General features: G+C 45.8%; 2 protein-coding genes across 5 annotated transcripts; one reads left to right on the top strand and one right to left on the bottom strand.

The window, feature by feature from the left end:
- Positions 1-64: 64 nt before the first annotated feature.
- MEA1 (male-enhanced antigen 1) lies at positions 65-2,776 on the top strand. Of its 3 annotated transcripts, none has more exons than XM_081293993.1 (4): positions 65-198; positions 732-1,012; positions 1,099-1,201; positions 1,485-2,776. In XM_081293993.1, the coding sequence occupies exons 1-4, from the start codon at positions 84-86 to the stop codon at positions 1,634-1,636; spliced, it is 651 nt and encodes a 216-aa protein (XP_081150119.1). In that variant the 5' UTR covers positions 65-83; the 3' UTR covers positions 1,637-2,776. The 3 variants fall into 3 exon arrangements, with proteins under 3 accessions (XP_081150119.1, XP_081150120.1, XP_081150121.1); XM_081293994.1 differs by having other exon boundaries at positions 88-227; XM_081293995.1 differs by lacking the exon at positions 65-198 and adding an exon at positions 202-261.
- On the bottom strand, positions 1,754-25,642 carry PPP2R5D (protein phosphatase 2 regulatory subunit B'delta). Of its 2 annotated transcripts, none has more exons than XM_081293991.1 (16): positions 24,195-25,642; positions 19,075-19,152; positions 7,236-7,464; positions 6,799-6,998; positions 6,603-6,713; positions 6,407-6,499; positions 5,831-5,961; positions 5,630-5,689; positions 5,412-5,520; positions 5,152-5,205; positions 4,670-4,840; positions 4,441-4,568; positions 3,692-3,793; positions 3,359-3,431; positions 3,099-3,215; positions 1,754-2,941 (listed from the first exon to the last, which is right to left on the bottom strand). In XM_081293991.1, the coding sequence occupies exons 1-16, from the start codon at positions 24,807-24,809 to the stop codon at positions 2,804-2,806; spliced, it is 2,409 nt and encodes an 802-aa protein (XP_081150117.1). In that variant the 5' UTR covers positions 24,810-25,642; the 3' UTR covers positions 1,754-2,803. The 2 variants fall into 2 exon arrangements, with proteins under 2 accessions (XP_081150117.1, XP_081150118.1); XM_081293992.1 differs by having other exon boundaries at positions 19,075-19,155; positions 24,195-24,264.
- Between the last annotated feature and the right edge of the window lie 2,084 nt (positions 25,643-27,726).

Here is a 27,726-nt window from a genome sequence, read left to right as displayed (position 1 = left end):
GAGAGATTCTGCGCATGTGCATCATATGTGTCAAGACCGTGGGGTTCATTGGGTAATGTAGTCCTTTGTTGTTGGGGTAGGGGATGGCGGAGGCGGGGCTAGGGGCGGACTCTTCGTCCTCGCTCGCGTCAGTCCAGAGCACGGGGCGGGGCTGGAGGACTGGGAGCCTCAGCACGTCCTGCCCCACCGGAAGTGAAGGTGCGGGTCCGACGGTGGGCTCTGAGAGGGTGAGGCGCGCGGAAACACCGGCGCTGAGAATCGGTGGGGCGGGTGGGGACGCCGCAACTGAGACCTTTTGAGGGGCGCCCCGGGAGCCTGAAGGGGTTTTGTCAGGCGGTTTAGAGGGGAACCCTTAGGAGAAAGGAGGAGGGGGCGGGTATGCTCTGTCCTGGGGAGACGTGCGACCTGGGGTTCTTTAGGCCGGGAGGGGCATGGTGGGGAAGCCGGGGTTCTGGAAAGCTGGTAGGGCCTCTAGTTGGGCTGTTTAATATTTAGAGACTGGGAGAGGCGGGTGGGGCCTGGTCCTAGAAAAGAGCCCGGACTTAAAAGGGGGAGCAACGAGAGACTGAAGGAGTAGGGGAGAAGGATGCGAGTAGGGGAGAAGGATGCAGGAACCTTGGGGAGTGAAGCTGGTTTGATGGAAACAAGGAGACTGTGAGGAGCTGGAAAATAAGATGAAGGCGCTCCTAGTTTCATCCAATCCCTATCCTCCTGCCTCCCTGTTCTTGCAGCCCCTGCCCGGATGGCCGCAGTAGTTCTAGGGGGAGACACCATGGGCCCTGAGCGTATCTTCCCCAATCAGACTGAAGAACTGGGGCCACATCAGGGCCCTACAGAAGGCACTGGGGATTGGAGCAGTGAGGAGCCTGAAGAAGAGCAGGAAGAAACAGGGGCAGGCCCGGCTGGCTACTCCTACCAGCCCCTAAACCAAGATCCTGAACAAGAGGAGGTGGAGCTCGCACCAGTGGGGGATGGAGAAGATGTAGTTGCTGACATCCAGGATCGGATCCAGGTATAGTGGAGGGAATTGTTAAGAACAAATAAAGCTGAGCTCCTGCAAATGAAAGCAGGACCCTACCTGTCTCTCTGGTTCCACAGGCCCTGGGGCTTCATTTACCAGACCCACCATTAGAGAGTGAGGATGAAGATGAGGAGGGAGCTACTGCATTGAGCAGCCACAGTTCTATTCCCATGGACCCAGGTAAAACGATCATTCTTTCATTAGGGAATAATAGACTGGCTTGAACCAGGAAAGGGAAGTTACAGGGGAATAATTTATTCCTAGTTTATAAGCTAGGATTTTGCTGACTTCAGAATCCAGGTGAAACATTATTCTGCTAGACTTGGAGATGAGCAGGGTTGCTTAGAAATAAGATGGATCTGGTGACCCCACCAGTTAAGGGCTCTGGGTTGATTCAAGAAATGGGAAGAGGAGCTGGGCCCATTGTTTTTATCTCCTAACTGGCCTCTGGCTGTGATTTCAGAACATGTAGAGCTGGTGAAAAGAACAATGGCTGGAGTAAGCCTTCCTGCACCAGGAGTTCCTGCCTGGGCTCGGGAGATATCAGATGCCCAGTGGGAAGATGTGGTACAGAAAGCCCTTCAAGCCCGGCAGGCATCTCCTGCTTGGAAGTGACCATAGTAAGAACTGCCTCATCTTTCTACATTCCAGGCCAGAACTAGCACAGGACTGAATACATCCGCTGGTTGTAATATCTTACCCATCACCCTTTCACATCAAAGCAAATCAGACTTCTGCTGAGAGACCCACTTTATTCAGTTCTGTACATATGGGGACATTGGCCCAAGCCCAACCCACCTTAACATGTATCATTCTGTGGAGAATAAAGCACCCTACGTACACAGCCAAAAGCCACACTGCCTGTATTCCTGGAACCTGGGTCCAGCCCTCCCAGTCCCTTTCCTCTCCAAAAGGGACCGGTTAGGGCCTGCCCAGCATCAGCACAAACAAGGAAATAAATAGGTATTGGGGGGAGCTATGCTTGGGGCACCACTCCCTGCTTTCTTCTTTCAACTTTGGGAACCAACAGCACAGGAAAGCAGTCAGCCACAGGGTGGTCCCTTCCATGTTTGTGATCCCAGGGCTGCTGCTCACAAGAGAGGGGGTGTAGGGTAGGGGTGATTATTTACACCCTCCCCTGCTTGGTCCATCTGGGCTCTATATTCATCATCTGTTGTCCACAGCCAGTACTTTTCTCCTTTAGGATCTCCATGTTCTCTTCAACAGGCAAGGAATAAAAGGAAATAATAAAACCCTGTCAGCCTGCACACTGCTGGGGCTGTGGGCTTATTTGTGCTGCTGGAGTTTGACTCCCCTCCAGCTACTCACTCCAGGGGCCAGTGGAGCTTGACATAACTTTGGTGAGAATAACCTCCTGCTCCTTCTTATATGCCTCTGCAGTCAGGGGAGAGGAAGAGACACCTAGAATTCAGGTGAGGATGAAGGGGAGAAGAGAGGAGCATATGTATTCCTGTGTGTATTTCTCAGCAACCTCAGATAGCTGTGGGTTAGGAGCAGAAGGGGGACAGGCATCCCCAGGTTCTCTTTGCACTGAGCATCTTGATGCTCAGCCTGTCTGTACTAGCCACAGGGAGGCATGAACACGCTTTGGGGAGAAGAGAGACCACTGGGTGTCCCTGCTTCAAGTGCCTCCATCCTCTAGAGTAGCTAGCTAGAGAGGTGCTGCCTTTCCCCAAGTCAGCCAGTAGGGAGCAGAGGGTGGAGGGCTGAGGCAGCGTCCCAGGGCTGAGTGGGCTGTGACCCTGTGGGAAGGTGAGGGGGTCAGAGAGCCTCTTGGCTGGCAGTTAGGAACTCTTCTGCCCGCTTATGGGCCTCCAGTGCCTTGATGGTGTAGACGTCCTGGGGCAACTCTGACTTCCTCCGAAGCAGCACTTTTTCCTTCTTGATGTCCTTCAGCATCTACAAGTGGATAGGGAGAAGACAAGGAATGATGATCAGTTCCCAAGGAATTGATATTTCCTTCTCTTATTCTTAGGTTCTGTTGCTCTTCTTTCCCTTCCAGACCTGTTAATTTCTACTCCACCTCCCCAGTCCTTACCCCTGGGTGCCCTCCCACCTGCACAGCCTCTGTCTCCACCGTCCTCTTCAGAAGCTGGATGTCCTCTGCTGTAGGGGTTTCTGTCTCCATGGAGTACACAGGGGGCAGAGGTGGAGGAGCACGGAACATGGGATACTGAGGGAGGAGATGTGGATGAAGAGTTGAGAGCCACTTCAGAGGTTTGTGGGCCTGTGTGTCTCATATTCTTCCACCAAAAATCCCTAACCCCTAGTTCCAGATGGGACCCTGAGTTCAGGGCAGTGGCATAAAAATCTCACCTGAGGATTAAGCCGGGCCAGCTCCTCAATCTTTTGCCACATCTCTTCTCTTTCCTTCATTCGGAACCGGCCCCTGAGGGAGCAAAAGTAGGAATGAGAGAATGAAAGTGAGCTGGAAGTAAAAAATGAAAGTCTTCCAGGGAGGGCTGGGATTGTGGCTCAGTGGTAGAGCGCTCGCCTAGCATGGGCAGGACCCGGGTTCGATCCTCAGCACCACATAAAAATAAAGGCATTGTGTTGTGTCCATCTACACCTAAAAATAAATATTTAAAAATAAAATAAAACAATATTTAAAGAAAAAAAAAAAAGTCTTCCAGGGAGAGAAATACTCACTTCTGTTTCTCTGCCTTGTACTGCTGTGTGCAATCATCAAAGAGCTTCTGATTCATTTCCATAAACAGCTTCAGGGCATTGTAGATTAGTCCATGGATTGTCCTGCCACCCAGAAGAAAGATCACATGCAGGCCAGAGCCTACCTTTAATGCCTGGGCCCCATGTTTACTTGTTTATAGGAGGTGTCTCTACTACCCCCATTTCCCAAACCTTTATAAGCAGATAGTTCTAGCCAAATTGTGTGACTTAAGACTAGCATTTCATGGTCTTTGCAAATACTGATCCACCTGTCTATACTTCCCCTACCCCATATTCCAAAAGTCTTCCTTCTTTACACCACTTCCCACTCTAATCCACACTAATGGCCTCCCAGCAACACAATGGACTGAGTGTACCACACTATGTTTGCTCTCAGCAAGAAGCTTTTTTTTTTTTTTTAACAACTCTTAGATTCTATGCATGCTCTCTAAATGGATCACATCAGCTTCTCCCAGCATAGAATTGTGTCTTCAAAGCTGTAACGTACCTGTGGAATAGCTGACCCCAAAGAGCAATGTACAGGCCACTGCTCTGCTATTTGATATCCCAGAGATCTCTCATACATGCATCTTTTCTCTCTAGTCAGTCCCTCAAGGATCTACCAATAAACAGTGGGCATCAGCCCCACTTGCTGAATGACCAAGTGAGATTTACACCTTCAAAGGTTCCAAAACCAGATTCCCACACCCAGCCCCAGCCCAGCCCCATACTTGTTCCAGTGGCTCTTGGAGTTCCTGTAGAGTGCAGGGAACATGATGGGGAGGACTCTGGCAGCATTGTCACTTATCAGGCTCATGATGTATTCATTATTCCAGTAATAGAGAGCACGCTCTGCCACCTGGTGGAGAGAGGTGGGACTCAATGGGGGTACTATCTACCTGCCTTACTCAAGATCTGCTAAATTCCTGGGAGCCTTGGATATGCTGAGTTTGGCTTCACCTGGAAATGGGGGCTGGAGACACACTTGGCAAGCTGACGGAAGAGTGGTTCCATCACTTTGCTAAACTCTGAGGGTTCAATGACATCCAGAATCTCCTCTAGTTCATTCAGGAACATCACCTCCTTGGGGCTGTGAGTCTTGGGCCAAAACTTAAGAAGTCCCACAATCACCTGTTGTGAGAAGAAGACATAGGATAAAATTCTTAATACTGTCTGGTTTTCTGGGAAGCTTTCCTGCCTCTCTTCCCCACCCTTAGCCTTATGGGCAGAGTTTGGGTAACCTCAGGTAATGGCTCATGTTTCTTTGGCTTGGGTCTGCTTCCTAAGTGTATATAGATTTCATTTCTCATTCAGGGAGGAAACCATATCACCTATCATGCCACAGCCCTCCTGAGCACCTGCTTACGGCATTGCTCAATTATAAATTGGTAAGCAATACTGATGACAGTAAAAGGTTGACTTGGGCTCAGAAGGGGAATTACCGGCTCAGTCAGACTGCTCTCCTTCTCCAGGAATTGTACCACACAGTAAGCCAACTGCAAAAGGTTGAGGTAGAAAGGTGAAATTAGGGCCAGACGGTCTCACAATTCAATGACAAAAACAAGATCCCAAAATGGAAGGGGAAATATAAAGGATTTATCCCACCCATTCCCTGTGCCATAACTATCCCAGCAGAATACCTTCCCTCCCCTCCTTGTCTTTCCTGCCCAAGTTGGGGATCATCAGGAGGAAGGCACCTCACCTGAGGGTGGTATACACTCAGGGACTTGACTTTGTGAAGCGGAAGCAGGACACGGATGAGAAACATCTTATGCTCTTCCTTAAGGGGTAGGGCAAAGCCATTGATGATACTAGGAGTTAATGGAGGTTTTTTAGGACCAAATAGCCAGATCCAAGTTCAATACACCAGTCCTCCCAACCTTTTTCAGGTATCTTATGTTCCTCTACTCCACCTCTCACCTGCCCAAGATCTCCAGGAGTTCAGCAATCCCATTGTGATGCTCTGTCTCATAGATGAACCTGAGAGGAAGAAAATGGGCTCTCTTGATACTAACCCTGATGTCCCTCCCACATTCTGCAGAGTCTCCATTATCTCGTTGCTCCCCCTCTCCTCCCTAGCAAAGGCTTGCTTTGATCCTAAGTCTGGGCTCATGAACTCACCTATAGAAGATGTGGTTGATCTGCCTACGGATATAAGCCCGGAGCCCCAAAAACTTGCCATAGATACGATGCAAAATGGTCTTGAGAAAGTCCCGCTCTCGAGGATCCTCACTGTCAAATAGGTCCAGGAGCTGGAAGCAGGAGGGAGGAAAGGCAGCAAGTGAGGCGGCAGCCAGGGAAGGCTAGGGCTAGGTGACAGGGTCTTAGCCAGGGGAAGCTTTCAGGTTTTCTGGAGAAAGGGGAGTAAGGACAAGTATCTGGAAAGCAGAGTAATTCTATTCTACTGATCTACTCCAAGTGGTATCTGGCTATATATATATATATATATATATATATATATATATATCCCATTGAGAAGTACTGTGTTGCTTTTTTTTTTTTTTCCATTTTGCTAAAAGCTTCTTAAGGGCACTGAGCTTTTTTAACCCCCCATGGTCTCCTTAAACTAAACCCAGCTGAAATTCCAGTATAATAGTCATAATGGGAAAGAACATCTGGGACAGAGGTGAGGGGAGGCATGGGGCTACAGTTTATGGAATGGATAGAGGGGGAAGGACAGGAACCTCAGGGACTCACAGCAAGGACAAACTTCTGGTCAATATACTTCTTGGCTATATTTGGCTGGAAATCAGGAGACTCAAGGAAACGTAAGAAAAACTCATATACAAGCTGTAGAGGAAAAGAAACATCCACTGAGGAACTCCCCAAGGAATAAAAGATAGGGTACCCTGTTCCCTGCAGCCAGAGACAGCATGCTCCCTTGCCCTGGTACCTGAAGATGAGGCCAGGCAGCTTCCAAGGTAGGCTCATCTTCCTCTGGATCAAATTCAGCCCCTGTGGGATTCGATGAAGGTGGCAGTGTCCGGAAGAGGTTCACTGAAAACTGAGGGGTAGGCCCAGCTTAGAGCACCGTGCAGGCTTCTCCAGGGCCCCCACCCCTAGCCCTTGTGTTCTTTCCCCATACCCACCATGGTTACAGCCTCTGGGTAGATGGCCTCAGTGACAACATCACGGCTGTGGGTGATGTACTCCACCATCTCATTGAGTCCTGCCCGCTTCACCTCCTTAAATTTGAGGTCACTGAGTGGGTCTGACACAAAGTCAAAGAGGACGCAGCACTGGCGTAGCTTCTGTATAAATAGCTCCTCCCGCTCCTGGGTTGGTGAGTCTGTGGAAGGGGCCCCAGCAGTTAGCTTCTCCTCCCCCATCCCTCATTCCTCATGCCCAACCTGCTGGCCTTACAGAGCTTTCCCCTTTCCCACAGTTACCATCCTGTTCCCTGGACCTCCACCCCAATGAAAGTCCCCCTCACATTCTCTTGAATTCTCTTCTACCCAAGATACCCTAAAACTTCCATTCTGCCAATGCCCAGTGCACGATAACCTTTCTGACTAGCTGCAAGTACCTTTCAGGGCAGGAAGCTTCTGCAGCTCCCGGTTCTTGCTGAGGTTGAAGCGGGAGGAGCTTTGCCGTCGCTCCTTCTTGACAATCTGGGGTCCCCCTGAGTACTTGATTTTGCTGAGCTGTGTTGGGGGGGGTGTGCTGTTGCTGGGACGCTTGTTGGATGATGGTGGCTGAGATTGAGGTTGAGGTTGGAGCTGAGGCTGAGGCTGTGGCTGTGGCTGGGGCTGTGCCTGGTCAAACAAGTAATCTGTTGAAGTCCACTCCCCAGGAGATCTACCCACCCCAGGCTTCCTTCCATCCCTACTCTGTTTATGCCTGTACAGCCTAGGCAGTAAGCAGTTGTCTCTTAGTCTAAAGAAGTTAGACCAGAAACAGGAATGGGTATGGACTGTAGCCTTGGAAGGGAACAGTCAAGAAGTCATGTCTCACTAGGCACAGTGGTGCACACCTATAATCCCAGCAACTCAAGAGACTGAGCCAGGAGGATCATAAGTTCAAAGCCAGTCTCAGCAATTTTACAAGGGCCTATACAACTTAGTGAGACCCAGTCTCAAATTTAAAAAATAAAATAAAAAAGGGCTGGGGATGTGGCTCAGTGGTTAAGTGTCCCTAAGTTCAATCCATGGTATAAAATAAAAGAAAGTCATGTCTCCCAAAGTGATACTCAGGCAGTGGGGAAAAACCCTCAAAATGTTCATTCCTGCCAAGCATAGTGGCATGCACCTGTACTCCTGCTCTTTAGGAGCCTGGAGCAGGAGGATCGCTTGAGCCCAAGAATTTGAGATTTGAGACAAGCCTGGGCAACATTGTAAAACCCTTTCTCAAAACAACAACAACAAAAACACCTCATTCTAATTCAGGCAAAATAAATTGATGGATTGATAGTGACACAAGTCAGAAAAGTGGTTATCTTGCCAGAGTAGGGATGGCGGTAGAGAAGGAGTAAGGGTAGTGGTGGTAAGGTACTGCTGAGAAGAGACGTTAGGAATACTGTTTTGTTGTTGTTGTTGCTGTTTTTATACTAGGAATTGAACCCAGAGGTGCTCAATCCCTGAGCCACATCCCCAGCCCTTTTTATTTTTGATTTTGAGATAGGGTCTCACCAAGTTGTATAGGGCCTCACCAAGTTGCTGAGGCTGGTTTTGAACTCGAGCACCTCCTGCCTTAGCTTCCCAAGCCACTGGGATTACAGATAAGCCCTACTGCACCTGGCTGTTGTTTTTGCGGTATTTAGGATTGATTCCAGGGCCTCATACATGCTAGGAAGTGTTCTACCACTGAGCTACATCCCTAGCCCCATCAATGAAGAATTTTCTTAGTGTTGGAAACATTTTACATCTTGATTGGATCTGGCAAGTGGTACATACCTAAAAATTCACTGAGCAAGTACATCTAAGATCAATGAATGTATGACTTTCTTCAATTAAAGGGTAAAATAAATTTATTCTCATGTCTTAGTAGTTTTACTACTAGAAATTAAGCTTAATAAAGATCGTAAGTTTAAGAAAAGCTTTTCAGGATGGGGAGATAGCGCAGTGGTGGAGCTCTTGCCTAATACAATCAAGGCCCTGGATTTGATCCCCAGCACTACAAAATTTTTTTTTAAAAAGGGCAGTGGGGAGCTTTGTTTGGGGCTAGGGTGTAGCTTAGCAGTAGAATACTTGCTTAGCACGTACAAGGACCTAGGTTCCATTCCCAGAAGAAGAAAAAAAAAAAGTTTTGCTGCAAACACTTGAAGAGTCTCACAAGAAAAAATAAATAAGTAGAATTATGTTTATGAAAACTATGTGATAAATGTAACTATGAAAAATAGTTACACAATCCTAGTAAGTTCACCAAAATTAATAAGCATTTTGAGAAGAGGGGCAATGTCAGCATAGGGGCACAGGAATGGTAAGAACTTATATTTTCCACTGTAGAAAGTCAATAGATAAACCAGGTATGATGGCACACACCTATAATCCCAGCAACTGGGAAGGTTAAGGCAGGAGGAAGTGGATTCAAAGCTAGCCTCAGCATTATGTAAAAATGTGGATGTGTAACCGATGTGATTCTGCAATCTGTATTTGGGGTAAAAATGGGAGTTCATAACCCACTTGAATCTAATGTATGAAATATGATATGTCAAGAGCTTTGTAATGTTTTGAACAACCAATTAAAAAAAAAAAAAAGCTAGCCTCAGCAATTTGGTAAGGCCCTACACAACTCAGCGAGACCCTGTCTCTAATAAAATATAAAAAAAAAGAGCTGGGGATGTGACTGAGTGTTTAAGTGACCCTGGGTTCAATCCCTGGTACCAAAAAAAAAAAAAAAATCAAACCCAAAAGTCAATAGATAATCCAAGTTTCAAATTAAAAAAAAAAAAAAGGCAGTGAAAGACTCAATTTGGTAGCTGGGTGTGGTGGCATACACCCACCTCTAATCTCAGCTATTCAGAAGATTGAAGCAAGAGAATTCAAATTCAAGGCAAGCCTGGACAAATAGCAAAGACCCTATCTCAAAACAAAAAAGAGGGCTGGAATAGAATTCTTGCTAAAATTCACAAAGCCCTGGGTTCATTCAATCCCTAGCACCACAAAAAAAAAAAAAAAAAAAAAAAAAGCTGGGTGTGGTGGTGCACACCTACAATCCCAGGGACTCCAGAGGCTAAATCAGGAGGATCACAAGCCAACCTCAGCAACTTGGCAAGACCCTGTCCCAAAATAAAATTAAAAACAAAAAGGACTGGGGATGTGGTTTACTGATTAAGTGCTCCTGGATTCAACTAAAAAAAAAAAAAAAAAAGATGGGTAAGGATTAATGCTTAGAGTCACGAAGCCAAGCTAATTTGGCTAATTTGGAAATACAAATACAAATATCAATCTGTGAGGAAAGAGTTCAGAGTGGTTACACAAAGCAACAATGCAGGGGTTGCTCTTTTCATCACAAGCCAACACTACCTTTTAACTTTCTGAATGACCATGTTGAAAAATATTAAAACACAAAGCCAAAAACTACCTAATGAAAGAAAACTGCTTCCAATATGAAGTTAAATAAGGACAAAACTGTATATGCAAAATGAGCTCATACACATTAAAATACATGCAAAGGGCCAAAACAGGTTCTAAAATGGAAAGAACAAGTCTAAGGAGTCCTTAGTAACTAAGTCCTATAGTGATAACATTATAGATGACATTTCCTTTTCCTTTTCCCTATTTCTTTGTTTATGTTTTGTTATTTTTGGTACTAGGGGTTAAACCTAGGAGTGCTCTACTACTGAGCTACATCTCCAACCCTTTTCAAATTTCTTTGAGACAGGATTTCACTAAGTTGCCCAGGCCAGCCTCAAACTTGTGGTCCTCCTGCTTCAGCCTCCCAAGTAGCTGGGATTCCAGGTGTGTGCCACCATGCCAAGCATAGATACAGTTTTCTACATTTCCAGATTTTTTACAAGCTGACAGTGCTTTTGTAATGAAAGAAAGATGACTAATTTTTTAAAACGGTCCCTTTGGGAAGGGATAGCTCCCAGACACGGTAAAGGGCCCATAAAGCCCATTTTCAGAAGCCTAAACAGTTCTGCAGGGATGTCACTCACAGGTATTCCTAAATGTCCTGGTAACACTCTTGTAAGAACAGAAGATCCTAGCCCCCAAATAGAGGCTGCAGGAGTAAGGTCATGTCCAGCTGGATACCCACACCACGGAAGGAAAAGTTGACCTCCTATTCTTAACCACATCATTCCCCTCCTCACCATAAGAATGGGAGATTTAAAACCCTCTGGGTTGGAGGAGGGGAGGAAAACAGAACTGTCATCCTTTTCATATTCTGAATTATTTTGTAGAAACCAGTTCTGACAAGTTTGTGACCTATCTGGGAATGAAAGAACTAGAGAGCAGTACTGGGTATAGCCCAGGCAGGTCTGTGGGTTCAATGTGGCTCCTTACCACTTAGGCTACCTCACTCTCTCCTTTACTACAAAGGACCGCCCCAGACACCAGTTTCACTAGAGGAATGCAAGGAAGCGGGGCAGGAGCAGCTATCATACCTTCTCTGCCATGACAACACTCAGCCAGTGTGATTTTAGTTAGATAATGCAAGGAGCCCTGGAGTCTGGGGTTTCCTTTTCTATATATGGCAGATGAATCACCTTGGGGACAGGCTCAGAAAGAGGTAGAAGGTTGGGAGGCCATCACTTGGTGTGCATCCAGACCTTTATAAGAGGTATCTTCTACTAGTACTATTCTTTTTTTGTTTTTGGTACTAAGGATTGAACCTAGGGGTGGTTTAGGCACTGAGTTATATCCTCAGCCCTTTTTTTCTTTTTCTTTTTTTTTTTTTTTTTTTTTTTTTTGAGACAGGGTCTCACTATGTTGCTGAGGCTGCCCTCGAACTTGTGATGCTCCTGGCTTAGCCTCCCAAGTTATTGGGGCTTAAGATGCTTTTAGGAATGCATTCTAGAAATTCCTTCCTATGCTAACACACCTCAAATGTTTGAGTCCATTTTTCTCTTGTTTGAAAATGGGTGACCCAGAAAAATCACTGTATCTCTCAGGACCCAGTTTAAGTTCCACCTTCTTCCAAAAAGGCTTCTCAGATCATGCCAGTCCTTAGATACTGCTCCACCCCCCACCTCCTAACACTACTTGTCTGTTCCACTGATTCTGTAATTATTCACCCCTAGTAGTAACTCTTGCTTTGTCTCTTTATATATCATTTCCTCAAAATGACAAGCCCCTTGAAGGTCCAGTCTCTGGTTTATACCCCTGTAGGTACCCTTGTACTGACATTAACAAACATTCAGTGAATGTTTGGCTGGTTGATTAAGAGCCAAAGCTCTTGGCTCCTCTTCAGGCTTCTCCCCATGGCCCTTCCTCTCCTGTCCCAACAAAGGAACCCGCAACACAGAGCACTGTACAGCATCAGGAACAGAGAAAACTTAGTGATACTAGGGTAAGAGGCTCAGTGCCAGCCTGAGGAACAAGACTCTGAGGGAGAGACAGACACCCAGCACCTCCATGAGCCACATACTGGGCCACATACAGAGAAAGGCATTCTTCCCAGAATGGGGAAAAACAGCCTCAATTTTCTCTGTTAAAAAGGAGAAAGTTGGACTAGATTGTTGGTTTCCCAACCACTCTCCAAGTAAGGTCTTAAGAAAACAGAGGGTTGCATAACTATAAAAATAATGTTCAAGGGCTGGGGTGGCTCAGCAGTAGAGTGCTCATCTAGCATGTGAGAGGCCCTGGGTTCGATCCTCAGCACCACATAAAATAAATAAATAAATAAATAAAGGTATTGTAAAAAATAAAAATAAATAATAATAATGTTCAAGCCAGGTGTGGTGGTACACACCTATAATCCCAGCAACTCAGGAGGCTGAGGTAGGAGGATCGTGAGTTCAAAGCCAGCCTCAGAAACTTAGTGAGGCCCTAAGCAATTCATCAAGACTCTGTTCTCTAAATAAAATATAAAAAAGGGCTGAGGATGTTGCTCAGAGGTTAAGTGCCCTGGGTTTAATCTCTGGTACCCCCCGCAAAAAAAAAAAAAATCGTAATAATAATGTTCAAAAAGCCACCCGAGTCGATGCCTAAGGTTCCTTCCACACTAGGATTGTGGTATTGAAGGCTGGGCTAGCCAGAGAGCAATAGAGTAGGCTAAGTCTACCCTCTACCCCACTGTGCCACGCCAGTTTTGTGAGGACCATTGGCTCCCAGGCACTAGACCCATCTAAGAGATAGCTGGTCCAGCCAGTAAAGCCCCAGTTCTCAAGATACGATGAGGCACCCTCTGTCTGTTTACACTTTACAAGGGAGCATTCTTGTCATACAGGAAGTATGGGGCTGTGTCAGCCATTCACTTCATGTTCAACCATTTCTCCTAAAAACTCCAGCCACTGACTCTTCACTCAACGTGGGTGGGAGGCAAGGAATGGAGAACCTTCTATAACCAGCACAGTAGGGCTGGCTGACCAAAGGCAATCCATCTAGTCTGCCCTTTACCCCCTACTTTGTCCTGAGACGCTATAAGAGTCCTGAAGTATCTTCTTCCATTTCCAAACTCAACAGGATCCACACCCTAAGAAGCCTTCCTGCATTCAGGTCTCCAGCAATCAAATGGCACCCTGAACTTATGCACCATGCTCATATTCAGGTGATTTCAACTAAACTTGCCCACTCTGAACCAATCCTGATCCTACCTAATCCTAACATGGCTGCTAGATACTTAAATATAATATATATATAATTATATTATATATAAATTATATTATATATAATTTAAGCACTTTGGAAATATTACAAGAAAGATTAAGCATAAAATTAATAAAAATGCAGATTAATATCAGATCTTTTGCATAATGAATTAACTGGCCTAATAAGGTTTCAACTTTGAATACTACAGAGGCATTCTCTTCATGTGAGTGACATCTAGATCTCACTCTGTGCTTAACTCTTTCCTTCATTTTTTCACTAAGCTTTATGCTAAGCATTAAAGGTTAAAAGGTGACTGGGGGCTGGGGTTATAGCTCAGTTGTGGAGTGCTTGCCTAGCATGTATGAGGCACTAGATTTGATCCTCAGCAACACATAAAAAAAGGTATTTTGTCCATCTATAACTAAAAAATTAAAAAGTGACTAAGATATGGCACTTGCCTTCAAGAGTTCACAGTTCAGTAGGCAGGACAGACACAAAATCAGCTAATGGTTCTAGAGCAGTACAAGAACAGAGAGGGCCCCAAAGGCTATGGGAACACAGAGGCTGAGCTACAAACTCTAACTGGAAGAATTAGGGAAGACATCACTGAAGAGGTGACATTTGATTTAGCTCTTAAGGATACATCTTAGTTAGGCAAAAAAAAGAAAAGAGGGAAATGAGGCAATCTAGGTCAAAGCAACCATATCTATGAGGGCCTGAGTCATAAAAAAAGCTTATATCAAAAGATGAGACATTCAGTTGGACAAGAAAACATGATAGGTACTAGAAGAATGAGGTGGGTCAGCTCAGAAAGGCCTTGGAGTTTGGATTTTAACTTGTAAGCAATGAGATGCCAAAATTGTATTTTAAGTATTGAGAACATGGCTGGGAGCGTAGCTCACTGATGGAACGTGCATTTGTCATGAGTAAAGTTCTGGGTTCAATCCTCAGCACACAAAAAAAGTAGAAGACTGATAATCCCAGAAAGGTTTTGTTTTGCTTTGTTTTTTTGATACCAAGGATTGAACTCAGGGGGGCTTAACCACTTAGCCACATCCCCAGCCATTTTTAAATATTTTATTTAGAGGGTCTTGCTGAGTTGCTTAGGGCCTCACTAGGTTGCTGAGACTGGCTTTGAACTCGTGACCCTCCTGCCTTAGCCTTCCGAGTCGCTGGGATCACAGTCAAGTCGCTGGGATCACAGACATGCCCCAATGTACCCAGTGCACATTGTTTTTAGGTTTTTAGAAGTAACAGGCTGTGGCCTCAGGGAAGACAAGATGAAGTGAAGGAGACTGGGATAATTTCTTCTTCCCTCTGTATCTGTTTTTTTTTTTTTTTTTTTAATTTATTTACTTATTTTTTTAGTTCTCGGCGGACACAACATCTTTGTTGGTATGTGGTGCTGAGGATCGAACCCGGGCCGCACGCATGCCAGGCGAGCGCGCTACCGCTTGAGCCACATTCCCAGCCCCCCTCTGTATCTGTTTTTTGAACTCAGGACAGCAAAGCACACAACAGTTTTTTTTTTTTTTTTTTTTAAGAGAGAGTGAGAGAGGAGAGAGAGAGAGAGAATTTTTAATATTTATTTTTTAGTTCTCGGCGGACACAACATCTTTGTTGGTATGTGGTGCTGAGGATTGAACCCGGGCCGCACGCATACCAGGCGAGCGCGCTACCACTTGAGCCACATCCCCAGCCCAACAGTTTTTATATAGCATTGAATTTTTTCCTCCAAAGCCAGACCAGGAAAGACCCTTACCTGCAAAAGCAGATTACAATGAGTCTCACTTTATTTCCCAAAGCCCCCTTCCGTTCTAGGCTTCTTTACTTAGAGCCAGCATGTAACTTCATTAAGCCCACAAGAGACCTGGCTCCTGAGTCACAGACCTGGGTTGAATTCCAGCTCTGCTGGAGCAAAAGCTATTTAACATCTCTAAGCCTCAAGTTCATCTGTAAAATGGGAATAATAATAACAGAACAACCCAAGGAAGTTCTGTGATGGTTAAATGAAACAATGCATGCATATTACTTAGTACAATGCCTGGTACATAATATACTAGATTAACGATGTCCCCCAAAATTCACATTCACCCAGAATCTGTGAATGTGACCTTATTAGAAATAGGCTCTTAAAAAAAAAAAAAAAAAAAAAAGGGGGCTGGGGATGTGGCTCAAGCGGTAGCGCGCTCGTCTGGCATGCGTGCGGCCCGGGTTCGATCCTCAGCACCACATACAAACAACGATGTTGTGTCCGCCGATAACTAAAAAATAAATATTGAAAAATTCTCTCTCTCTCTCTCTCTCTCCCCCCCTCCCTCTCTCCCTCTATCACTCTCTCTTTAAAAAAAAAAAAAAAAAACCTTAGCAGGGCTCAGTGACACATGCCTGTAATCCCAGAGGTTCGGGAGGCTGAGACAGGAGGATCATAAGTTTGAATCTGGCCTCAGTAATTTAGCAAAGCCCAGAGCAACTCAGTGAGATCCTGTCTCTAAATAAAATACAAAAAAAAGGGCTTAACCAATGTGGCTCAATGGTTAAGTGGGCCTGAGTTCAAATTGCAGTACCAGGGGCTGGGGATGTGGCTCAAGCAGTAGCGCGCTCGCCTGGCATGCTTGCGGCCCGGGTTCGATCCTCAGCACCACATACCAACAAAGATGTTGTGTCCGCCGAGAACTAAAATAAATAAATAAATATTAAAAATTTTAAAAAAAAATTGCAGTACCAGGAAGAACAAAAAAAAAAAAAAAAAACTTAGAGGTAAGAGAGTAAAAAGAAATAATAATAAAACATAAGTAAATAAGAAACAAGGTCTTTGCAAAAGTAATCAAGTTAAATTGAGGTCATACTGGATAAGAGTGTTCTTGATGACTAGTGTCCTTATAAGAGGGAAATCTGGATAGAGACAGACACACAGGGGAGAACACCATGTGACCACAGAGACAGAGGTTGGAATGATGCATCTACAAACCAATAGATGTCAAGGACTGTCAAAGGCCATCAGAAACTAGGCAAGGGGAACAGAACAAATTCTTTCTACAATCTTGGAAGGACACGACTCTGCCAACACCTTGATTTCAGAATTCTAGTCTCAGAACTTTGAGAGAATATGGGTTTTTTGTTGTTGTTGTTTGTTTTTTTAATATATATATATATATATTTTAAGTTTTAGGTGGACACAATATCTTTATTTTACATTTATGTGGTGCTGAGGATTAAACCCAGTGCCTTGTACATGCTAGACGAGCACTCTACCACTGAGCCACAACCCAGCCCAAGAATAAGTTGTTTTTTTTAATATTTTTAGTTGTAGTTGACACAATACCTTTATTTATTTATTTTTATGTGGTGCTGAGGATCGAACCCAGGGCCTCACACGTGCTAGGCAAGTGCTCTACCGCTGAGCCTCAACCCCAGTCCTTAAGTTTTTGTTATTTTAAGCCAACCAGTTTGTGATAATTTGTTATGGAACTGTAAGAAACTAATACAAAGTAACTACTCAGTAAAATAGATGTTAGCAACTATAGTTATTAGGATCACTTGGAAAGGCTTATCAATTTGGGCCAAAAGAGTTCAAAATTCTGGACTAGAAAAAGGGCAAGGGAAGGATTGTGACAAACTGAGATTGAAGACCATGACCTCACAGCCTGGCTTTTAAAGCATCACTCTGCCATCCATGCATGGGTACCTTTCTGGAAAATCATGGAGCAAAATTCGGGCAGCTGCCTCACATAGGGGAGCACTGAGCAGCTTTTCATAAAGAGCCCAAGGTGAACTTGACACCCTCCTTTTCCAACAGCTTGAAACAAGACCTACTCCTCTGGGCAGATTTGTCCAGAAGCAGTGGGGAAATCACAGCAACTAGTCTCAGCATACTTCTTAATCTTTTCAAACTTTCACTTTCCCATCTATAAAATGAGAGAATTAAATCCTAAGATTCCATCGAACACCAATCTGAAGTTGGTTGGTCTGTTCATACACTAGTTCACTCATTCACAAATGCATTCAAATGCTGGGTGCCCCTGCTGCACCAGGTCCTTCAGTGGTGAGCAAGAGCCTCCTGAAGCTCCCATGCTAACACAGGAAACAGCTTATAAACAGTGAGTTCACAAGGAATTATTTAAGGAGAGTCATGGTTGGGTGCTATCCTGAGACGGAGTGTCAAAAGAGCAACTAACAGAAACCCTGACCATGTCCTAGAGATGGAGATGGGTAGTCAAGGAAGGCTGCCTTAAGGAAATGATATCCAATAGCTGTATCTAATAACTATATGAAGAAGGGTTAGGCAAAAGGTGAAAACAAACCCCTAAATATTCCATTCTTTCCTTTTAAACTGGGATTCTTAGCCACCCTTGGCTTTGAATGTCAGCCACCAGCTCCCAACTACCTTTCCTTGTGGGTTCCACCAATGTCACCATTCCTAAAGGAGAGACTGAGCCCACAGAATGTGTTGCCAGAAGAACTTATTATAAACCAAGTGAGCACACAGGTGTGAGGAAGAAGCAATGCAGAGTAAAACCCAGCTTCTTCCCTTAGTTCACAGCTGACACAAATGAAAACAAATGGTTACAACACCAAATGATAAGAACTAGTCTAGAAACACGTTCATACAACTATGTAAGTGCAGAGGAAGGAGCAATTTCTCTTTTGTGGTCCCAAACTTCCACATCTGTAAAATGGGCAAAACCTAGCATGCTGCTTCTGCTTACTTAGAGGAGGCCTAAAACAATGCTCACTGGTATAAAAAGTGTTTTGATCTCTTTAGAAATGACAGTGACCAGCACTAGTTGGCAAAGTCTGATTCCACAGTTAACCCAAACACTTGTTAATCAATCTCTTCTGCCAAAACACCACAAGACCCACCCATAACTAAGAGCTCTGGTGTTCTCCATTCTGAATGTCAAGCAGGAGGGAGGAAGCACAGCACTGGACAGCAGCTTCCACACAGTATGGCTTTTATTCCACATGTTCACACCATCCAAAGCATCCCACTGAGCACACCTCCATATGTTCATGGACATACCCTGTACTTCCTCAAGTCCCTCCATTCTCTGCTGATCTTTCTCTTTCTGTTTATTGCTTTACAACCCTAGATTGCTGAGCTGCACTGACCTCTGTTCATGACTGTCCCATGGTCCTCTCATTAGAATGAAACCAAGGGCAGTGGGCCCAACCCTGAAGGGACACCAGACACTCCCAACCCCTTGCCCCACCCAGAGCCATGTCAAAGTCACCTGTCACCCCATAAGCACTCGTGGACTTTTCCTCTTCTCCCCAGGACCCTGGACCTCCCAGCTTTTTGCTTTAAGAAAAAGAGACTTCTTTGTTTTGGGGGACTGGGGATCAAACCAGGGCCTTGTGCATGCTTAGCACTGAGCTATACCCCCAGCCCATGAGAAAGGAATTTTCAACACTCAAAAATCAACACAAAGAAAAAATGACTTTCATAGCAATCTGAGAAGTCTGAAAGAATTAGAGAAAACCAGCCAAAGGGACCTCTGAGGATAATCCAGATGAGCTGTTCAGGGCTGTGTTAGCCTCCTTCCTTCTCCTTCCCTATGTTAGCTTCCCTCCTGGGTAACGCTGAACCCTAGGAGCCCTCATCCCCAGCCATCATGGGACTAGAGCTGGCACCTGCACCACAACCATGGCTGTGCCTATATTCATTACCTCCTCAGTGTTGTCACCTCCACCATCCTTGCCTGAGCTGCTGGGCTTGGCTGTGCCTTTGGCAAGCTTGGGGGGCTCCTGCTGGGAGAAGATGGAGGAGTTTGGGTTAGCAGAAACCAAGGGAAGGGAGAGGCCTGTCTGGATCCCTTATCCTTGTTGCAACTATACTCTGTCTGACTGAATCAATCAATCAGAACCTACCTTGTACCTAGTTCTAGGTGGGGGATACATATAAAAGGAGATTCAGTCCCTCCAAGAAGTTTAGAATCTAGTTAAGAAGTTATCCTTGGGGCTGGGGATGTGGCTCAAGCGGTAGCGCGCTCGACTGGCATGCGTGCGGCCCGGGTTCGATCCTCAGCACCACATACCAACAAAGATGTTGTGTCCGCCGAGAACTAAAAAAAACTAAATATTAAAAATTCTCTCTCTCTCTCTCTCTCTCTCCCCCCTCTCTCACTCTCTCTTTAAATAAAAAAAAAAAAAAAAAAGAAGAAGAAGAAGTTATACTTAACACACAATAATCAATGCTCTTTCATCTGGGACCTCACCAAGCTTATGCATGGGTTAGGCCTAGGAGGGCCCTCAGTCAGGTTCAGAATCAGAGTAAGGAGGCTTTAAGGAAAAGCACTAGAGAACAAGATACTCAGACTGGCTTCTGGCTGAAGGGGTCAAAGGGATACCAGAGGCTTCCTTGCTAGAAGGGTAGGAGTCACCCTCTCCCCTCACGGCTATCCAGAGAGACCAGGAGGCATTTTTTAGATGTCACAAATATCATCAAGACAAGAAGGTGCTACTGTCATTTAATCAGTAGGGCCCAGGGATGCTAACTGGTAAAGGAAGTGTCCTACCCAAAAGACCAAGAGAGCCTGGGCTGGTAAGTACTGGGACAGGGATGAGGGTAAAACCCTGAATTGTTACCAAGAGTGAGCACTAGACTAAAGTTTCCCTTGGGAACCTGGCAGCTGGCTCCAGACCTGCCCAGCATCTCTTCCTAGGCTTTGGGCCAAAAAAAAAAAAAAAAAAGCAACCACACAGGAACAGGATGGGGAGAATGTGAAAAAGACTTGGGGATTTAGATCTGACTGCAAGCTCAACACAGATCAACCATGTGCCGTGGCTGCCCATCCATGTGCCGTGGCTGCCTCCATAGCTTACATGACCTTCCACTCAGTTAACAGACCTATGCAGAGTGCTTGGCACTGACAGGGCCCACCTAGAGCCTCTGGTTCAGTCATGAGCATCACACTTTAGGAAGGGCAATGAGAAATCTGAATTTTTCTTAGGGGAAATGTGACCCATACTGGGAGTGTATTCAAAAGCATGGCCCAAGAGCAACAGCTGCAGGAACTAGGATAGTTAACAATGGAAGGGAGGAGTCCTGGGGGGGTGGGGAAGCAAGATGGATCTCAACCAGCAAATGAGGAGCTGCCATGTGGACTAAAGATGCAACTTGTCCATGTGGACCCAGGGGCAGAAGAGCAATGGGATGAAGTTGCAAGAGGATAGGCTGGGGCTTGCAAGAAGGATGAATTTTCTCACGGAGCAGTTGCATGGAAACTGGCTGCCTAGTGAAGCTGAAAGCTCCCCAGCCCTGAGAGCATTCAAGCAGAGGCTGGGTGACCTCTTCTAAGGCATGTTGCAAAAGGGATTCAAGTCTTCAATGAGAACTGGATTGGAGGATCTTGGAAATCACTTCCAGCTCTGAGAGTCTGCAATTCAATAGCAGCCAAGCCCCTTCAGCAAGAAGTGTTAAATCAAATGATTGTGACTATGGGGGCAAAAGGATTTCAGGGAGAAGAGAGCTCTGTGTGGGCTGGAGTAGGGGGAAGGCTTCTTGGGGGAGGGGAGGAAAGAAACCATTCTTGGGTGTGGAGCAGCTGGATACAGTAGCACAAGGGGGAAAGTATTCCTTTTTAGGCTGAGCATTCCTGATGCCTACTGTCCAGGTTGGCCATACTGACTTCTGTCAGTGGTTCAGTGTATAGGGTGGAGAGAGAGAAGATGGGAGGGAGGCAGGCAGGACACAAAACTGAGGTAACTGTCTTTACCCTCAGATGTGGATCCTTCAGACAATCGAAACCCATCTTCATATAAGTCTGATCTACTTTATCTACTTTTAATTTTGCAGTGCTGGGGATCGAACCTAGGGCCTCACTCATACCAGGCAAGCACTTTACCACTAAGCCATATCCCCAGCCCTGATCTCTCTATTTGATCATAAGCTGCTTATTCTTTTTTGTACCCCTCCACCCACCCAATGACACTCAGCATGATGCCTGAGACACATCTCTCACGGAATGTAGTTAAGAGAAATCCAGCTGCTTTGGTGTGTGGGTGTGAGTGGGTGAATGGGGAACAGCGCCCACCAGCCTTGTTCCCCAGCTCCTGCAGAACAGGTGAAGTGCACACACTGAAGGCCAGCCCAGCTATTGAGTGCTGCATGACACTGAAGTTAAAAGAATGGTTTGGAGCTAGCCTTGTGTTTGGGGGCTCAACTCTCACTAGCTATATAATCGGATACAAGTTAACTGGCCTCTCTAAGCCTTGTTCTCCTCTTCTATTAAATGACAATCATAGTACCCACTTCCTTAGCATAGTGGCCTGCACATGAAAATCCTAATATTGATCAATGTTGTTGTAATTATTATTATTATGAACAAGAAGAAAGTGGGAGGGAGCAGAATCACCTCTCCCAAGAACGTAACACGTAAATCTCAGATCAGAACAAGGGAGAAGGGGAGACTGCATATTCTCCTAAAAGATTGTCTCAGCACCTGTTCACTAAGCACCTACTGTGTGTAGGTAAGATGTGAAACCAAAATGCAGCTTATTTGTGATCTCAAGGGAGAAGACAAGACTTCTCTATAATTAATTCCAATCCAAAGCTGAACACAAAAGGGCCACAAGTGGCCTACCGAATGTTCTGCAAATACAGGGGAGTAGGTAGAGATCACTGGCTCAGGAAAAGCTTCAGGGAGGAGGCAGTGAAGGATAGGATTGAGACCAGCAGAGATGAATGAGAAAGGGGACAGGTGATGGATGAGCAATAAAGAGTCTCCACCCACCCACATGCTCTGTGCCCATCCAGGCAAACTTCAGTCACACTGTCACCTCTCTCCCCCTCAGAACTTGACAACCATTGAAGGAGAACAAATTCAGCCAAAAATCAAATGCAGGGAGTTAAATCACACAGGGGATCAGAGATAGGCCTGGCTCCATACATCCTGATTCTTCTAACACCCTTTCTCAACTTAATAAACTTGTGGTCCTTGCAAATCCATGAATACCTTGTCTTCTCAATTATCTAGTAAGTAAAGATGTTCTGCAATGGGACAGTATCTGGTCCATCAAGCCAAAAGCTACAGATGGATGCGAACCTCACCACATCCCCTGAATGCTACATCTCTTAACTCCTGGTATGGCTGACTTATGTATACATACACTGTCTGTAGCTGAACAGCCCAAACCACACTGGCATGCCCACTTCCCAAGGACAGGACCTGGGTGAGGCATACAGCCCGATCTTGCTCTCTGCCTCAGGAAATTCAACACATAGTATGTCATTACCAACCCTGAATCTCAGGCCCTGAAAGGTTATGGAGACAACCTAGAATCAAAGCTGCCTGGCAAATATCTGAAAGCTCCAGGATAAAGACTTTGATTGATAAGGTCAAAGATGGCAGTCCAACAACTCAGTCAATCAGATGGAAAATGAATGCTGCCAATACACCTCTAGAGTCATCAGAAGGGTAGCCACATCAGACCAGAAACATCCCCCAACATGAGGGGCCAGCCCCAAGAGAAGCTGGGGGGAGCTGGAGCTGGTATCCTAGCATCCTCTGTGTGAATCTGTACCTTAAAGGAACCACACCTCTGAGTCAGACCTCAGCAACAGCAGGAAACAGAGGGTAGAAACAGGCAGGGATGAAGAATAGGGAAGGCAGTATGGAGGTAGAATAGAAAGTTGAAAGAAGGCAACATCAAGAAATGGCAAAAAAAGAAGAAATGGCGTGTGGGGATGGGAATATAGCTCAGTGGTAGAGCATATGCTTAGTATGTGCAAGGTCCTGAGTTGGATCCCCAGCACCACTCACAATGATAATCAAGAAATGGCTTGTGTCAGGACATCATCGCAAAAGCATGGATGTCCAGGGATGGCCTTCATGCTAAGAAGAAAAACTAATCTGAAGGGGTAGATTCCTAATTTGAGGATCGTGCAGCCTACAAAGGGGAAAATGCAAAGGTTATTTTAGGATTAGGAATAAAGGGAGGAGCTTGATCAGATTAGGAAAGTGTCTGGTCTAAGATGAACCTAGGAGCCAAGTGATGTAGGTTAGGAGGGCTTTGGTACAGAAAAGCCCTTTAAGTCAGGGTATCTGATATTGCAGCTGGGCCTCCAGCAGACTGTGTGACCTTGGACAAGTCCCTTCCCTTACAGGGGCCTCAGTCTCCTCATCTGTACCAGTAGGGATTGCACTACATGTGCTCAGAGCTTCCTTCCAGCACTGACGTTCTGAGGTTCCATCAACAGAAGGAAGAGCTCAGTTCTGGCTTACAAGTTTGTGTGTGAAGGAAGAACTAAAGAAAGGGCCTAGCCAGATTTAGGTGAAGGAGAAAGAAAGCAGCGCTGTTCTAGGTCAGGGGGCTTGGCGTTCAGGAAGAAGGGGCGTAGGGAACTGTGGAGAGGCAATCCTAGGCCGGTGAGAAGAAGAGGGAAGGGGGCTGCGCAGGGCGGGGGGAAAAGGGCAGTTCTGGAGGGAGACACAGAAACCGGTGGGGGATCGGGGACGGTGGGACACAGAGGAAAAAAAGCAGGGGAGTGACCTAGGAGTGGGGCAGATCCGGAGGGAGGAGGTTACTGGAGCCGCGGGTAGGAGGAGGGAGGAAAAAAAGGGAGGTGTATATGGGGGAAATACGTCCAGGGCAAGGTGGGGAGCTGTCCTAGATGCGGCAGGGGCTGAAGGTGCTGCCAGCCGCGGGGACTAAGGGCTGCTCCGGGGAGTACTGCGGGGGGCCGGACGGGAGGGTCAGTCTAGGGCTGTCCCGGGCCTGGTTCGGGCCCCTCCCAGAGCTCCGCGCAGGCCCTACGGCGGAGGCGCGAGGGAAAGGGCCACGCTCACCTTCTCCTTCTTCAGTTTATAGGGCATCTCGGCCCGTCCGGACCCGGCCCGGCTCCTGCGGCCCCGCTCCGGCTCCGGCTTTGCTCGGCCGCACTCGGCCCGCTCGGCGTCTCTCCGCCACCGCCTGCGCGCTGCGCCCGGATCGAGCGGTGCCTGCGCCTCTAATTGGCCCGAACTCTTACAAACCTGCCTGACAACCAGGCGCCGCCTCCTCGGATTGGTCATTGGAGCCAAGCTGCTTCCTTTTTTTCTCATTGGAAAGAAAGAGTACAAACCGCCAGGGTTCGGCTCCCAGAATTGGCTGAGGTGGGAAATCCCGCCCCAAAATGGGTCGGGCTTAGTGAAGGAGGCGGGGGTAAGGGGAAGACCCAGCTTGGCCAGGAGAGCTGCACTCCAGCGTCGGGTGTGCGTCGGCCTCGGCCATTCTTCGTAGCCCTTGGAGCTGTGCTCTTTCTTTTTGAAGTGACTCTCCCACTTTCCCCACTCTGCTAGCTCGCCCAGTATGAAATGAAGAAAAGAAGCCCTAAAACGAAGGGCACCTTTCTTCACTGGGGTAAAGTAAAACTGATTGCAGGTGCCAAATTGCCTAAGTCTCCTAAGGGCCCTCCAGGGCATTCACCCCCCCTAGACCTGAGTTAGAGGGGAGTAAAGGGGATGCCTGCCAGGGATGGGACCTGCGTGAAAGGAGATGAGGATTCCTGGTTTGTTGTAACCTTATGAAATGGGCCCCTGTACTTACCCCTATACCTACTGCAAGTATCCTGGGATTGGAGAACTAGTTCGATTTGAGCAGCTAAAAACGAAGTGGAAAAGCAATCTCATTGTTAATGTCTCTGGAAATACATCCCTTACGCACCACCCCACCCAAACCAGGGCTCTAATGGGTGAGACTCAGTTCCTGCCCTCAGGGAGTTCATAGTCTGGTGAAATTCAAACTTGTGTAAACCAATGGTTAAGATACAATGTAATAAATTCGGGCAATGAGGCATAAATCTGTAATCCCAGTGATTTGGGATCCTGCTGAGGCAGAAGGATCCCAATCTGGAAGCCAGTACCTAGCAGTTTAGGAAGATCCAATCTTAAAAAAATAAAAAGAGCTAGAAATGTAACTCAGTGGTAAAGCACCCCCTGGGTTCAATCCCCAGTACCAATGATAATAATAATAGAGTGCACGAACCTTGAAGTGGCAAGGAGGAATAGTTCAGAGAGGCTACTCTGGTAACTGACTGACTATATTAAGAAACTAGTCCTAGGCTGGGGATGTGGCTCATTGTTACAGCACTTGTCTGGCATGTGTTAGTTAGGCCATGGTTTCAATCCCCAGCACTGCAAAAGGAAAAAATAAATAAATAAAATAGGGCTGGGGATGTGGCTCAAGTGGTAGCATGCTTGCCTAGCATGCGTGAGGCACTGGATTCGATTCTCAGCACCACATAAAAATAAAATAAAGATATTGTGTCCATCTAAAACTAAAAAAAAAATATTAAAAAAAGAAAAAGAAACGGGGCTTGTAATCCCAGCTACTAGGGATCTTTAGGCAGAGGGATGGCAAATTTGAGGCCACCTGAGCAATATATCGAGACTCTACCCCAAGATAAAACTAAAAACTGGGGCTGGGGATGTGGCTCAAGTGGTAGAGCGCTTGCCTGGCATGCGTGCGGCCCGGGTTCGATCCTTAGCACCACATACCAACAAAGATGTTGTGTCCGCCGAGAATTAAAAAATAAATATTAAAAATTCTCTCTCTCTCTCTCTCTCTCTCTCTCTCTCTCTCTCTCTCTCTCTCCCCTCTCTCACTCTCTCTTTAAAAAAAAAAAAAAAAAAAACTAAAAACTGGCATGTTGGTGCATGTCTGGAATTGAAGCTGCTCAGAAGGCTGAGGCAGGAGGATCACAAGTTCAAAACCAGTTTCAGCAATTTAGCAAGGCCCTAAGCAATTTAGCAAGACCCTGGGGATGTGACACAGTGGGTTAATTGCTCTTGGATTCAATCCCTGTTACAAAAAAAAAAAAAAAACTATAAAGGGTTGGGAGGGCTGGGATATAGTTCCATGATAGAGTAAGGCCCTTGGTTTGTACCCCAATACCACACACATATCCCATAAAAGAAAGAACGAAAGAACGAATCACCTTGGAGAAGGCCCATCAAGAATAACCTATGGAGAGTAAATCTCTGGGCCTGGAGGTTCAGTCATAGGTGCTTGCCCAGCAGGAGGAGGTGCTACTTTCCCCCAGCACTGCAAAATAAATAAATAAAACTTGCCCAGGGATAGTAACATTTAAAGGCAGTGGTCATAGGGATGGAGAAGAGAAGTTGGGATTGGAAAATGTGTAGATTCAACAGGATTTGGTGATTCATTGGATTGTGGGGAGACAGTATCAGAAAGGGAGGAGCTAAGGGTGGCTTCCAGAAGTGGTCAAAGACATAGGAAGAAAACTGGTGTCATAATGGCAAGGGAAGTAAAAGAGGATTGGTCAGAGGAAGACTGAGTAAGATAAAAATTGAACAGCAACAACTTGATCCTGCAGTTAGGAGGTTACTGGTGATCTTTGCCAAGGAAGTTTTAGAGTCATAGAAAGAAGTTTATAATAGGATGCAGTGTGAAAAAAAGTTAAAGAAGTGAAGACAACAAATGTAGGATCCTAGCTAGCTTACAGAAATAGTATTTGACTTTAATAAGTAATGATTTCAAGGCAACACAAAGTTTCCATTTCGTATCAGTCATTTGTTGGGGAAAAGCCTGGGTGAGAATATGTTTATTAATGGATGGGCATTTGTGTCTGCATAAGTGCTGATATAGACAAGATACCAGATGTATTTGTCCATGCCCAAGGCCTCAAGGAACACCATAGTCCTGAGGCCTAGTTCTACTGTACAAAACAGACATATCTTCTACAGGCGCAATCCATTACCCAGTCTTTGATCCCTCTGGGAGGCAGGGGACAGAGCCACAGATAGTAGGACTAGGACTACCAAATGGGAACTTTTATCTATGTGAATCCAGATTCCTAGCACCTTCTTGTATGCTGTTTTTAAAATATAGGAATTGGGGCTGGGGATGTGGCTCAAGTGTTAGCACGCTTGCCTAGCATGCGTGAGGCCCTGAGTTCGATTCTCAACACCACATAAAAATAAAATAAAGATATTGTGTCCACCTAAAAAACTAAAAAATAAATATTAATAAATAAATAAATAGATAAATAAAATGTAGGAATTGTGGGGGCTGGGATTGTGGCTCAGCGGTGCAACACTCACCTAGCATGTGGGAGGTCCTGGGTTTGATCCTCAGCACCACATAAAAATAAAATAAAGATATTGTGTCCAACTACAACTAAAAAATAAATATTTAAAAGAAATGTAGGAGGGGGCTGGGAATGTGGCTCAGGCAGTAGGGCGCTCACATGGCATGCATGCGGCCTGGGTTCGATCCTCAGCACCACATACTAACAAAGATGTTGTGTCCGCCGAGAACTAAAAAATAAAATATTAAAAAAAATTCCCTCTCTCTCTCTCTCTCTCTCTCTCTCTCTCT

Source organism: Spermophilus citellus, assembly GCF_964194105.1.
Source record: "Spermophilus citellus genome assembly, chromosome: 5".
Lineage (NCBI taxonomy): Eukaryota > Metazoa > Chordata > Mammalia > Rodentia > Sciuridae > Spermophilus > Spermophilus citellus.
The sequence above is the reverse complement of the archived record's forward strand: the minus strand, read 5'-3'. Positions and strand labels throughout refer to the sequence as shown.